Here is a 16,096-nt window from a genome sequence, read left to right on the forward strand (position 1 = left end):
AATACTGTAGTGTTTACTAGCCGAGGGGAAAGAGGAGATGGAATAACACACATTGATGCTCAATCCCAGGCTGAGAGCGATACTCACGGTGGAGCGGCGAGTGCTGCTGCGGGACTGAGAGCTGGGCCGGCTGGGCTTGGGCTCCAGGCTCTCAGAGGCTGGGCCGGCGTATGAACTGTGGCGCCGGGACTTCTGTGCCTGGAGAGCCATATGATACGCCACCTCAAAGGCCTGTCCCAGCGTCAGGATGATCTCATACGTCTGCGTCTGCGGAGAACAGCCATCAGTCGAGTCATTCAATAATCACAAGAGCCTCTTCACTCTCAGTGTGGATATAAAAAGCTAAACGCGGCAGAGGAAACTATATCAGCCAAAACACAACCTGTCAGTCAAGAGTTACCAGCCAATCAGAACAGAGCTCATTTACATAAAGCAGTCAGACAATCATCTAAATAAAATAATGAAATGCATGTAAAATAATACATACATTTTGTATAATAATGATTAAAACTGTAAATGCATGTCAAATAATAAATGTATTTAATATAATAGTTAATCAAACTGTACATGCATGTCAAACAATAAATATATTTAATATAATAATGAATAAAATTGTACATGCATGTCAAATAATAAATATATTTAATATAATAATTAATAAAACTGTAAATGCATGTAAAATAATACATAATTGTCTAATAATTAATAAACTGTAAATGCATGTAAAATAATACATATATTCATATAATTAATAAAACTGTAAATGCATGTAAAATAATAAATAAATTTAATATAATAATTAATTAAACTGTAAATGCATGTAAAATAATAAATATATTTCATATAATAATTAATAAAACTGTACATGCATGTAAAATAATAAATATATTTCATATAATTAATAAAAACTAAATTACAGATATCAATCTAAATTAAAATATGAAATGCATGTAAAATAATAAATACATTTCATATAATAATTAATAAAACTGTAAATGCATGTCAAATAATAAATATATTTAATATAATAATTAATTAAACTGTAAATGCATGTAAAATAATAAATATATTTAATATAATAATTAATAAAACTGTATATGCATGTAAAATAATAAATATATTTCATATAATTAATAAAAACTAAATTACATATATCAATCTAAATTAAAATATGAAATGCATGTAAAATAATAAATACATTTCATATAATAATTAATAAAACTGTAAATGCATGTCAAATAATAAATATATTTAATATAATAATTAATAAAACTGTACATGCATGTAAAATAATAAATATATTTAATATAATAGTTAATAAAACTGTACATGCATGTAAAATAATAAATAAATGTAATATAATAATTAATAAAACTGTACATGCATGTCAAATAATACATATATTTAATATAATAATTAATTAAACTAAATGCATGTGAAATAATAAATATATTTAAAATAATAATTAATCAAAATGTACATGCATGTCAAATTATAAATATATTTCATATAATAATTAATAAGCTGTAATGCATGTAAAATAATAAATACATTTAATATAATAATTAATAAGTTGTAATGCATGTCAAATAATAAATACAGTTAATATAATAATTAATAAACTGTAAATGCATGTAAAATAATAAATATATTTAATATAATAATAAATAAACTGTAAATGCATGTAAAATAATAAATATATTTAATATAATAATAAATAAACTGTAAATGCATGTAAAATAATAAATACAGTTAATATAATAATTAATAAACTGTAAATGCATGTCAAATAATAAATATATTTAATATTATAATTAATAAGCTGTAAATGCATGTCAAATAATAAATATATTTAATATTATAATTAATAAACTGTAAATGCATGTCAAATAATAAATATATTTAATATTATAATTAATAAACTGTAAATGCATGTCAAATAATAAATATATTTAATATTATAATTAATAAACTGTAAATGCATGTCAAATAATAAATATATTTAATATTATCATTAATAAACTGTAAATGCATGTCAAATAATAAATATATTTAATATTATAATTAATAAACTGTAAATGCATGTCAAATAGTAAATATATTTAATATAATAATGAATAAAATTGTACATGCATGTCAAATAATACATATATTTCATATAATAATTAATAAAACTGTAAATGCATGTAAAATAATAAATAATTGTCTAATAATTAATAAACTGTAAATGCATGTAAAATAATACATATATTCATATAATTAATAAACTGTAAATGCATGTAAAATAATAAATACATTTAATATAATAATTAATTAAACTGTACATGCATGTCAAATAATACATATATTTAATATAATAATTAATCAAAATATACATGCATGTCAAATAATAAATATATTTCATATAATTAATAAAAACTAAATTACATATATCAATCTAAATTAAAATATGAAATGCATGTAAAATAATAAATACATTTCATATAATAATGATTAAAACTGTAAATGCATGTCAAATAATAAATATATTTAATATAATAATTAATAAAACTGTACATGCATGTAAAATAATAAATATATTTCATATAATAATTAATTAAACTGTACATGCATGTAAAATAATAAATAAATGTAATATAATAATTAATAAAACTGTACATGCATGTCAAATAATACATATATTTAATATAATAATTAATCAAAATGTACATGCATGTCAAATAATAAATATATTTCATATAATAATTAATAAGCTGTAATGCATGTCAAATAATAAATACAGTTAATATAATAATTAATCAAAATGTACATGCATGTCAAATAATAAATATATTTCATATAATAATTAATAAACTGTAAATGAATGTCAAATAATAAATACAGTTAATATAATAATTAATAAACTGTAAATGCATGTCAAATAATAAATATATTTAATATTATAATTAATAAGCTGTAAATGCATGTCAAATAATAAATATATTTAATATTATAATTAATAAGCTGTAAATGCATGTCAAATAATAAATATATTTAATATTATAATTAATAAGCTGTAAATGCATGTCAAATAATAAATATATTTAATATTATAATTAATAAACTGTAAATGCATGTCAAATAATAAATATATTTAATATTATAATTAATAAGCTGTAAATGCATGTCAAATAATAAATATATTTAATATTATAATTAATAAGCTGTAAATGCATGTCAAATAATAAATACAGTTAATATAATAATTAATCAAAATGTACATGCATGTCAAATAATAAATATATTTCATATAATAATTAATAAGCTGTAAATGCATGTCAAATAATAAATACAGTTAATATAATAATTAATCAAAATGTACATGCATGTCAAATAATAAATATATTTAATATTATAATTAATAAGCTGTAAATGAATGTCAAATAATAAATACAGTTAATATAATAATTAATAACTGTAAATGCATGTCAAATAATAAATATATTTAATATTATAATTAATAAACTGTAAATGCATGTCAAATAATAAATACAGTTAATATAATAATTAATCAAAATGTACATGCATGTCAAATAATAAATATATTTCATATAATAATTAATAAGCTGTAATGCATGTCAAATAATAAATACAGTTAATATAATAATTAATAAACTGTAAATGAATGTCAAATAATAAATACAGTTAATATAATAATTAATAAACTGTAAATGCATGTCAAATAATAAATACAGTTAATATAATAATTAATAAACTGTAAATGCATGTCAAATAATAAATATATTTAATATTATAATTAATAAACTGTAAATGCATGTCAAATAATAAATACAGTTAATATAATAATTAATCAAAATGTACATGCATGTCAAATAATAAATATATTTCATATAATAATTAATAAGCTGTAATGCATGTCAAATAATAAATACAGTTAATATAATAATTAATAAACTGTAAATGCATGTCAAATAATAAATACAGTTAATATAATAATTAATAAACTGTAAATGCATGTCAAATAATAAATATATTTAATATTATAATTAATAAACTGTAAATGCATGTCAAATAATAAATACAGTTAATATAATAATTAATCAAAATGTACATGCATGTCAAATAATAAATATATTTCATATAATAATTAATAAGCTGTAATGCATGTCAAATAATAAATACAGTTAATATAATAATTAATAAACTGTAAATGAATGTCAAATAATAAATACAGTTAATATAATAATTAATAAACTGTAAATGCATGTCAAATAATAAATACAGTTAATATAATAATTAATAAACTGTAAATGCATGTCAAATAATAAATACAGTTAATATAATAATTAATAAACTGTAAATGCATGTCAAATAATAAATATATTTAATATTATAATTAATAAACTGTAAATGAATGTCAAATAATAAATACAGTTAATATAATAATTAATAAACTGTAAATGAATGTCAAATAATAAATACAGTTAATATAATAATTAATAAACTGTAAATGAATGTCAAATAATAAATACAGTTAATATAATAATTAATAAACTGTAAATGCATGTCAAATAATAAATACAGTTAATATAATAATTAATAAACTGTAAATGCATGTCAAATAATAAATACAGTTAATATAATAATTAATAAACTGTAAATGCATGTCAAATAATAAATATATTTAATATTATAATTAATAAACTGTAAATGCATGTCAAATAATAAATACAGTTAATATAATAATTAATCAAAATGTACATGCATGTCAAATAATAAATATATTTCATATAATAATTAATAAGCTGTAATGCATGTCAAATAATAAATACAGTTAATATAATAATTAATAAACTGTAAATGAATGTCAAATAATAAATACAGTTAATATAATAATTAATAAACTGTAAATGAATGTCAAATAATAAATACAGTTAATATAATAATTAATCAAAATGTACATGCATGTCAAATAATAAATATATTTCATATAATAATTAATAAGCTGTAATGCATGTCAAATAATAAATACAGTTAATATAATAATTAATAAACTGTAAATGAATGTCAAATAATAAATACAGTTAATATAATAATTAATAAACTGTAAATGCATGTCAAATAATAAATACAGTTAATATAATAATTAATCAAAATGTACATGCATGTCAAATAATAAATACAGTTAATATAATAATTAATAAACTGTAAATGAATGTCAAATAATAAATACAGTTAATATAATAATTAATAAACTGTAAATGCATGTCAAATAATAAATACAGTTAATATAATAATTAATAAACTGTAAATGCATGTCAAATAATAAATACAGTTAATATAATAATTAATAAACTGTAAATGCATGTCAAATAATAAATATATTTAATATTATAATTAATAAACTGTAAATGAATGTCAAATAATAAATACAGTTAATATAATAATTAATAAACTGTAAATGCATGTCAAATAATAAATATATTTAATATTATAATTAATAAACTGTAAATGAATGTCAAATAATAAATACAGTTAATATAATAATTAATAAACTGTAAATGAATGTCAAATAATAAATACAGTTAATATAATAATTAATAAACTGTAAATGAATGTCAAATAATAAATACAGTTAATATAATAATTAATAAACTGTAAATGCATGTCAAATAATAAATACAGTTAATATAATAATTAATAAACTGTAAATGCATGTCAAATAATAAATACAGTTAATATAATAATTAATAAACTGTAAATGCATGTCAAATAATAAATATATTTAATATTATAATTAATAAACTGTAAATGCATGTCAAATAATAAATACAGTTAATATAATAATTAATCAAAATGTACATGCATGTCAAATAATAAATATATTTCATATAATAATTAATAAGCTGTAATGCATGTCAAATAATAAATACAGTTAATATAATAATTAATAAACTGTAAATGAATGTCAAATAATAAATACAGTTAATATAATAATTAATAAACTGTAAATGAATGTCAAATAATAAATACAGTTAATATAATAATTAATCAAAATGTACATGCATGTCAAATAATAAATATATTTCATATAATAATTAATAAGCTGTAATGCATGTCAAATAATAAATACAGTTAATATAATAATTAATAAACTGTAAATGCATGTCAAATAATAAATACAGTTAATATAATAATTAATAAACTGTAAATGCATGTCAAATAATAAATACAGTTAATATAATAATTAATAAACTGTAAATGAATGTCAAATAATAAATACAGTTAATATAATAATTAATCAAAATGTACATGCATGTCAAATAATAAATATATTTCATATAATAATTAATAAGCTGTAATGCATGTCAAATAATAAATACAGTTAATATAATAATTAATAAACTGTAAATGAATGTCAAATAATAAATACAGTTAATATAATAATTAATAAACTGTAAATGCATGTCAAATAATAAATACAGTTAATATAATAATTAATCAAAATGTACATGCATGTCAAATAATAAATACAGTTAATATAATAATTAATAAACTGTAAATGAATGTCAAATAATAAATACAGTTAATATAATAATTAATAAACTGTAAATGCATGTCAAATAATAAATACAGTTAATATAATAATTAATAAACTGTAAATGCATGTCAAATAATAAATACAGTTAATATAATAATTAATAAACTGTAAATGCATGTCAAATAATAAATATATTTAATATTATAATTAATAAACTGTAAATGAATGTCAAATAATAAATACAGTTAATATAATAATTAATAAACTGTAAATGCATGTCAAATAATAAATATATTTAATATTATAATTAATAAACTGTAAATGAATGTCAAATAATAAATACAGTTAATATAATAATTAATAAACTGTAAATGAATGTCAAATAATAAATACAGTTAATATAATAATTAATAAACTGTAAATGAATGTCAAATAATAAATACAGTTAATATAATAATTAATAAACTGTAAATGCATGTCAAATAATAAATACAGTTAATATAATAATTAATAAACTGTAAATGCATGTCAAATAATAAATACAGTTAATATAATAATTAATAAACTGTAAATGCATGTCAAATAATAAATATATTTAATATTATAATTAATAAACTGTAAATGCATGTCAAATAATAAATACAGTTAATATAATAATTAATCAAAATGTACATGCATGTCAAATAATAAATATATTTCATATAATAATTAATAAGCTGTAATGCATGTCAAATAATAAATACAGTTAATATAATAATTAATAAACTGTAAATGAATGTCAAATAATAAATACAGTTAATATAATAATTAATAAACTGTAAATGAATGTCAAATAATAAATACAGTTAATATAATAATTAATCAAAATGTACATGCATGTCAAATAATAAATATATTTCATATAATAATTAATAAGCTGTAATGCATGTCAAATAATAAATACAGTTAATATAATAATTAATAAACTGTAAATGCATGTCAAATAATAAATACAGTTAATATAATAATTAATAAACTGTAAATGCATGTCAAATAATAAATACAGTTAATATAATAATTAATAAACTGTAAATGAATGTCAAATAATAAATATATTTAATATTATAATTAATAAACTGTAAATGAATGTCAAATAATAAATACAGTTAATATAATAATTAATAAACTGTAAATGAATGTCAAATAATAAATACAGTTAATATAATAATTAATAAACTGTAAATGAATGTCAAATAATAAATACAGTTAATATAATAATTAATAAACTGTAAATGCATGTCAAATAATAAATACAGTTAATATAATAATTAATAAACTGTAAATGCATGTCAAATAATAAATACAGTTAATATAATAATTAATAAACTGTAAATGCATGTCAAATAATAAATATATTTAATATTATAATTAATAAACTGTAAATGCATGTCAAATAATAAATACAGTTAATATAATAATTAATCAAAATGTACATGCATGTCAAATAATAAATATATTTCATATAATAATTAATAAGCTGTAATGCATGTCAAATAATAAATACAGTTAATATAATAATTAATAAACTGTAAATGAATGTCAAATAATAAATACAGTTAATATAATAATTAATAAACTGTAAATGAATGTCAAATAATAAATACAGTTAATATAATAATTAATCAAAATGTACATGCATGTCAAATAATAAATATATTTCATATAATAATTAATAAGCTGTAATGCATGTCAAATAATAAATACAGTTAATATAATAATTAATAAACTGTAAATGCATGTCAAATAATAAATACAGTTAATATAATAATTAATAAACTGTAAATGCATGTCAAATAATAAATACAGTTAATATAATAATTAATAAACTGTAAATGGATGTAAAATAATAATTCCCCAGCCCTGATTGGCTGTGGCCAGAGGAGCCTCACCACTTCTACTGTGGTGAACACATGACAGAAGTGGAAGCCGGACTTCAGGTCTTTCGTGATGTAGGCAAATGTGCAAAGGTCATCGGGATCCTGGGCCGCACACGAGATGTTCTGGATCTCATGCTCTGCCACCAGCGCCTGCACACACACACACACACACACACACACACACACACACACACACACACACATTGAGTGACATCACCATCTTCAAACATCCGCTAAAACACGAGCACTTCTGTGTGCCCAATATAGCCATAATCCATCATTCATGAGCCACAAATAGAGCAGGACGGGTTACAGAAGAGCTCAGAGGAACAGAAGCGTTCAGTGTTAGCAGTGTTAGCGCTCAGTGTTAGCGCTCAGTGTTAGCGCTGTTAGCGCTCAGTGTTAGCGCTCAGTGTCAGCGCTCAGTGTTAGCGCTGTTAGCGCTCAGTGTTAGCGCTCAGTGTTAGCGCTGTTAGCGCTCAGTGTTAGCGCTCAGTGTCAGCGCTCAGTGTTAGCGCTGTTAGCGCTCAGTGTTAGCACTCAGTGTTAGCGCTCAGTGTTAGCGCTCAGTGTCAGCGCTCAGTGTTAGCGCTCAGTGTTAGCGCTGTTAGCGCTCAGTGTTAGCGCTCAGTGTCAGCGCTCAGTGTTAGCGCTCAGTGTTAAGAGTGTTAGCGCTCAGTGTTAGCGCTCAGTGTTAGCAGTGTTACCAGTGTTAGCAGTGTTAGCGCTCAGTGTTAGCACTCAGTGTTAGCGCTCAGTGTTAGCGCTCAGTGTTAGCGCTGTTAGCGCGCAGTGTTAGCACTCAGTGTTAGCGCTCAGTGTTAGCAGTGTTAGCGCTCAATGTTAGCGCTCAGTGTTAGCGCTGTTAGCGCTCAGTGTTAGCGCTCAGTGTCAGCGCTCAGTGTTACCAGTGTTAACGCTCATTGTTAGCGCTCAGTGTTAGCGCTCAGTGTTAGCAGTGTTAGCGCTCAGTGTTAGCAGTGTTAGCGCTCAGTGTTAGCGCTGTTAGCGCTCAGTGTTAGCGCTCAGTGTTAGCGCTGTTAGCGCTCAGTGTTAGCGCTGTTAGCGCTGTTAGCGCTCAGTGTTAGCGCTCAGTGTCAGCGCTCAGTGTTAGCGCTGTTAGCGCTCAGTGTTAGCGCTCAGTGTTAGCGCTGTTAGCGCTGTTAGCGCTCAGTGTCAGCGCTCAGTGTTAGCGCTGTTAGCGCTGTTAGCGCTCAGTGTTAGCACTCAGTGTTAGCGCTCAGTGTTAGCGCTCAGTGTTAGCGCTCAGTGTCAGCGCTCAGTGTTAGCGCTCAGTGTTAGCGCTGTTAGCGCTCAGTGTTAGCGCTCAGTGTCAACGCTCAGTGTCAGCGCTCAGAATTAGCGCTCATTGTTAGCGCTCAGTGTTAGCGCTCAGTGTTAGCGCTCAGTGTTAGCGCTGTTAGCGCTCAGTGTTAGCGCTCAGTGTTAGCGCTGTTAGCGCTCAGTGTTAGCGCTGTTAGCGCTCAGTGTTAGCGCTCAGTGTCAGCGCTCAGTGTTAGCGCTGTTAGCGCTCAGTGTTAGCGCTCAGTGTTAGTGCTGTTAGCGCTGTTAGCGCTCAGTGTCAGCGCTCAGTGTTAGCGCTGTTAGCGCTGTTAGCGCTCAGTGTTAGCACTCAGTGTTAGCGCTCAGTGTTAGCGCTCAGTGTTAGCGCTCAGTGTCAGCGCTCAGTGTTAGCGCTCAGTGTTAGCGCTGTTAGCGCTCAGTGTTAGCGCTCAGTGTCAACGCTCAGTGTTAGCGCTCAGTGTTAGCGCTCAGTGTCAGCGCTCAGAATTAGCGCTCAGTGTTAGCGCTGTTAGTGCTCAGTGTCAGCGCTCAGTGTTAGCGCTCAGTGTTAGCGCTGTTAGCGCTCAGTGTCAGCGCTCAGTGTCAGCGCTCAGAATTAGCGCTCAGTGTTAGCGCTGTTAGTGCTCAGTGTCAGCGCTCAGTGTTAGCGCTCAGTGTTAGCGCTGTTAGCGCTCAGTGTCAGCGCTCAGTGTTAGCGCTGTTAGCGCTCAGTTTTAGCGCTCAGTGTTAGCGCTGTTAGTGCTCAGTGTTAGCGCTCAGTGTTAGCGCTGTTAGCGCTCAGTGTTAGCGTTCAGTGTTAGCGCTCAATGTTAGCGCTCAGTGTTAGCGCTCAGTGTTAGCGCTCAATGTTAGCGCTCAGTGTTAGCGCTGTTAGCGCTCAGTGTTAGCGCTGTTAGCGCTCAGTGTTAGCGCTCAGTGTTAGCGCTCAGTGTTAGCGCTGTTAGCGCTCAGTGTTAGCGGTGTTAGCGCTCAGTGTTTGCAGTGTTAGCGGTGTTAGCGCTCAGTGTTTGCAGTGTTAGCGGTGTTAGCGCTCAGTTTTTGCAGTGTTAGCGGTGTTAGCGCTCAGTGTTTGCGGTGTTAGCGCTCAGTGTTTGCAGTGTTAGCGGTGTTAGCGCTCAGTGTTTGCAGTGTTCGCGGTGTTAGCGCTCAGTGTTTGCAGTGTTAGCGGTGTTAGCACTCAGTGTTTTCAGTGTTAGCGCTCAGTGTTTGCAGTGTTAGCGGTGTTAGCGCTCAGTGTTTGCGGTGTTAGCAGTGTTAGCGGTACTGGAGCTCTCACCTTTGTGGCTGCGTCAACAAACTTGACTCCTCTGTAGGTGATGTTCAGAATTATGACGGGACCTTTCCGGTGATCCTTTGATTTCTGGGAAAAATTAGTAGGGCCAAATGTATAAACATACACTGTTATGGACCAGCTGACCAATCAGAGCAGAGTAGACCAATCACAGCACACTGGACCAGCTGACCAATCAGAGCAGAGTTTGTGTTTCATAAGGAGGGAAAAATAATTCCCTATAATGTGTTTTTGAATAATCAAGCATGAAAGCATATTCTAGTGCATCCCAACAGCCCATAATATGACCCTTTAAGAGATGTAATGATGTCACATACCCTTATCCTGGCACACGCCTCCTGTGTAGACTCAATCCCTCGCAGATCCCGGATGATCACCGACCCTAAATACTGGGAAAGAAAGAGTGGAGGAATAGATTTTCCAATGGTGGTGTATGTCAGATATCTGTCGTTCTATCCATCTGTCGTTCTATCCAGCCATCATCCATCCATCCATCTATCATCCATCCACCAATCTATCATCCATCCATCCATCCATCATCCATCCATACATACATCATCCATCCATCCATCATCATCCATCCATCCATCCATCCATCATCCATCCATCATCCATACATTATCCATCCATCCATCATCCATACATAAATCATTCATCCATCCATCCATCCATACATACATCATGCATCCATCCATCCATCCATCATCATCCATCCATCCATCCATCCATCCATCTATCCATCCATCCATCCATCATCCATACATCATCCATCCATCATCCATCCATCCATCCATCATCATCCATCCATCCATCATCCATCCATCCATCCATCCATCCATCCATCATCCATCCATCATCCATCCATCATCCATCCATCATCATCCATCCATCCATCATCCATCCATCCATCCATCATCCATCGATCATCCATCCATCCATCCATCATCCATCCATCATCCATCCATCTATCATCCATACATCATCCATCCATCATCCATCATCCATCCATCCATCATCCATCATCCATCCATCCATCATCATCCATCCATCCATCATCCATCGATCATCCATCCATCCATCCATCCATCATCCATCCATCCATCCATCATCCATCCATCATCCATCATCCATCCATCTATCATCCATACATCATCCATCCATCATCCATCATCCATCCATCCATCATCCATACATCATCCATCCATCCATCATCATCCATCCATCCATCCATCCATCATCCATACATCATCCATCCATCTATCATCCATACATCATCCATCCATCATCATCATCCATACATTATCCATCCATCCATCATCCATCCATCATCCATCCATCCATCATCCATACATCATCCATCCATCATCCATCCATCCATCATCCATCCATCCATCATCCATACATCATCCATCCATCATCATCCATCCATCCATCCATCATCCATTGATCATCCATCCATCTATCATCCATACATCATCCATCCATCATCATCATCCATACATTATCCATCCATACATCATCCATCCATCATCCATCCATCATCCATCCATCCATCCATCCATCCATCATCCATCCATCATCCATCCATCATCCATCCATCCATCATCCATACATCATCCATCCATCATCCATCCATCATCCATACATCCATCATCCATACATCATCCATCCATCATCATCATCCATACATTATCCATCCATCCATCATCCATACATCATCCATCCATCCATCCATCCATCCATCCATCATCCATACATCATCCATACATCATCATCCATCCATCCATCCATCATCCATACATCATCCATCCATCATCATCATCCATACATCATCCATCCATCTATCATCCATACATCATCCATCCATCATCATCATCATCCATACATTATCCATCCATACATCATCCATCCATCATCCATCCATCATCCATCCATCCATCCATCCATCCATCCATCATCCATCCATCATCCATCCATCATCCATCCATCCATCATCCATACATCATCCATCCATCATCCATCCATCATCCATACATCCATCATCCATACATCATCCATCATCATCATCCATACATCATCCATCCATCATCATCATCCATCCATCATCCATCCATCCATCATCCATCCATCCATCATCATCATCATCCATCCATCATCCATCCATCCATCATCCATACATCATCCATCCATCATCCATCATCATCCATCCACCCATCATCACACAATATTTACTCTCACATTTTTTCCCAGGACATTGTTAAAAAATAACAATGCTGGTTTAAAAGAGCACTGGAATAGTTTACTGTGGTGCTCATGAATGGATCTTTTCTGTATTTAAATGTAGACTCTGTTTGGACCTTCATGACCTGAGTCACGATTCTCCTGTGGTTTGAGCCGTACTGACTCGTTTCCTGATCCCATTCCCACGTCATTTCCTGTTCTGTCTCTAACATCCCTCGGTTTTCAGCACACAAACATGAGGATAATATTTCCCTCTGATAGTCTTTGGGTCATCCCAGCACTTTGCTATCAGTAAAAGTTGCAAATATGGATGATGAGGTGCAGGGGCGGTTCAAGACCCTTAACTTCTGCCCCAGTCCCCCTAAAAAATGTGTGAACCGCGTCAGAAGCAGAGGTGTGTGTGTGTTCATCTGAGCTCTCATTGGTCTGTCATCGCTCGTCAATGTCAAAATATTCGAGAAAACCAATCAAATCAGAGTAGGCGGGCTTTATGTTCACAGAAGCTGCTGAGGCTAAAAACGAATTTTAGCAGCGCGACTCGACGTAAAGTGAGAGAAATGTAAACTAAGACTCTGCTTCTTTAAGTCAGAAATGTTAAACAAAGACAAAAATATTCAGGCAAATTAATATTTTTGTCTAATTTCGCCAATTTGAATTGAAAATAGGCCAATGTGATTCATAATGTAATTAACAAACAAGAAATATTAACAAAACCGTTTTCTTCAGATTAGGCATAAGATTAATAATGAATGTGTACATATTGTAAATTAAAATTATTCCATTTGTAGCCTTCAGTACATAAAATTAAAAAAAGCTCAGCTATTTCAGCCTGTATTGGGCATAAGATTATTAATGAATGTGTTTATTTTGTGAATTAATTTAATAAACGTAAAACTTTAATAAACAGTAAATTAACGTGTCTAAGAAAAGTATTCATAAATCAGTATGTTAATATGTAAACCATGGGCCGGTTGCATAAACCGTTAAGACTAGTCTTACAAGTTAGACATACATTTTTTTCTTTAAGACTGTTCATATTTTTTTTTAATCAGTTACATAAAAACATAGACTGGCCTAATTTGATACGATAAGTAAGACTGAATGCCCCTTGCCTAACTGCTAGTGGCTCATACTAGATCTTAAGACACTGTCTGAAATGGCTTAGTTTATGCAACTGGCCCCATATTTACTTTCTTCTCTGACGAAAATGGAAAAACTATATCAGTTAAAGCTCAGCGTTAGGAGGGGAAGAGACTGGGCAAGAGAAAAACAGAGAAAAAAAGAGAGATGTGGAGATAGAGACAAATAATCTACTGCCCAGCAGTGTTGGGGGAAACGCATTACAAGTAACTTGAGTTACGTAATAATATTACTTTTTCCAAGTAACTAGTAAAGTAACGCATTACTTTTCAAATTTACAACTAAATATCTGAGTTACTTTTGTAAAAAAGTAACGCAAGTTACTTTTCACATTAATTTGACTGACAGCTCTCCTGTCATTTTTCTGTTGAGAAAAATAAGTGCAGAGGTATGTGTGTAAACATGATGGTTATTGTAGTTGTAGACTAAATGTGAGCATTTATTTATCTCACTTGCACAATAAAGATTTTGTACTCAGTCAAATACAAAATCAGAGTACTATGCAAACCTCCAATAATTAAATGTTAAATAAAACAACTACTTTTATGCATAATCTACCTTTATATTTAATTTACTAATGTCTTGCTCCTGACCTTTGATGATGAAAATTACTAGATTTTTAGTTTTGGTAGTTATTGGTAAAACTTTTTTCTCCTGCATCCTATTCTACTATTATCCAGAACGGAGCTGCGCCCTCTACTGTTCATGCGTGAATTTACATTTTTACCTCAGCCTGGGGCTTATTATTTCAATTTTGGTATGAAGTCTTTACTGTTGAACAAAAATATTACTTTTTTGTTATAAACAAAAACAAGCCCAGCCAAGGTGAGAAAAAGTAACGCAAAAGTAACGTAACGCATTACTTTTCTTAAAAAGTAACTAAGTAACTCAATTAGTTACTTTTTAAGGGAGTAACGCAAAATTGTATTGCATTACTTTTCAAAGTAACTTTCCCCAACACTGGTGCCCAGTGACATGGTTTTCAAGCTACTGTTATCTCATTTGTTGACCTTCAGAACATCTTAAAATGCACATATGTAGGGGGAGCTTTATTAGTATTACTTTATAATAGGGCTGGGCAAATTAACGCGTTAACGCTGGCGATTCATTTTTTCAGCTTAACGCATTAAAAATATTTAACGCAAATAACGCAGCGTCCGTTTTTATATCCATTTTTGCTTAGCGTTACATGATCATCACGCTCTTATTCATGTAAATGCTTCCAAGCGGAACAAGACACAAGAGAGTGCGCTGTATGCCAATGTCCTGTGTGTGTGTGTGTGTGTGTGGATGCGTCTCATGTCAGCTAATCAAGGGACACTGACACACACACACACACACACACACACACACTCGAGATATACTCGCGTCAGTTTCCTGCTCACATCGAGTTCTCTTTTGCTCTTGAACAAACAATAACACAGAGGATTTTGAGTATCCTCATATTAGGATCTTAAATTAGTTAAATAACGTCTTAAATGAACTTAAAGAGTTGTGAGGAAATGAGATGCGCGTGAGATCCGCGGCTGATCTTAAAGTGACAGTAGCACTGATGATGATGTCATTAATGTTCATCACAGAACAACGGGAACAGAGAAAATTTTAGCTTTAATGATGATTCATCTATATTTCATTTATTATTTATGCAGTTAAGAAAGATAA

At 29.5% G+C, this 16,096-nt stretch overlaps 1 protein-coding gene across 2 annotated transcripts in view; it reads right to left on the bottom strand.

Annotated features, from left to right (window-relative positions):
- The window catches only part of anks1ab (ankyrin repeat and sterile alpha motif domain containing 1Ab), an 82,412-nt gene that overhangs the window by 11,914 nt on the left and 54,402 nt on the right, over positions 1-16,096 (bottom strand). For both annotated transcript variants that reach the window (XM_079841040.1, XM_079841039.1), the window contains exons 9-12: positions 11,371-11,442; positions 11,039-11,122; positions 8,470-8,607; positions 88-267 (exon numbers count right to left, since the gene is read on the bottom strand). In XM_079841040.1, the coding sequence (XP_079697166.1) occupies positions 88-267; positions 8,470-8,607; positions 11,039-11,122; positions 11,371-11,442 (474 nt within the window). The remainder of the gene's footprint in view (positions 1-87; positions 268-8,469; positions 8,608-11,038; positions 11,123-11,370; positions 11,443-16,096) is intronic.

The sequence above is a fragment of the Gobio gobio genome (genome assembly GCF_949357685.1).
Source record: "Gobio gobio genome assembly, chromosome: 17".
Classification (NCBI taxonomy): domain Eukaryota; kingdom Metazoa; phylum Chordata; class Actinopteri; order Cypriniformes; family Gobionidae; genus Gobio; species Gobio gobio.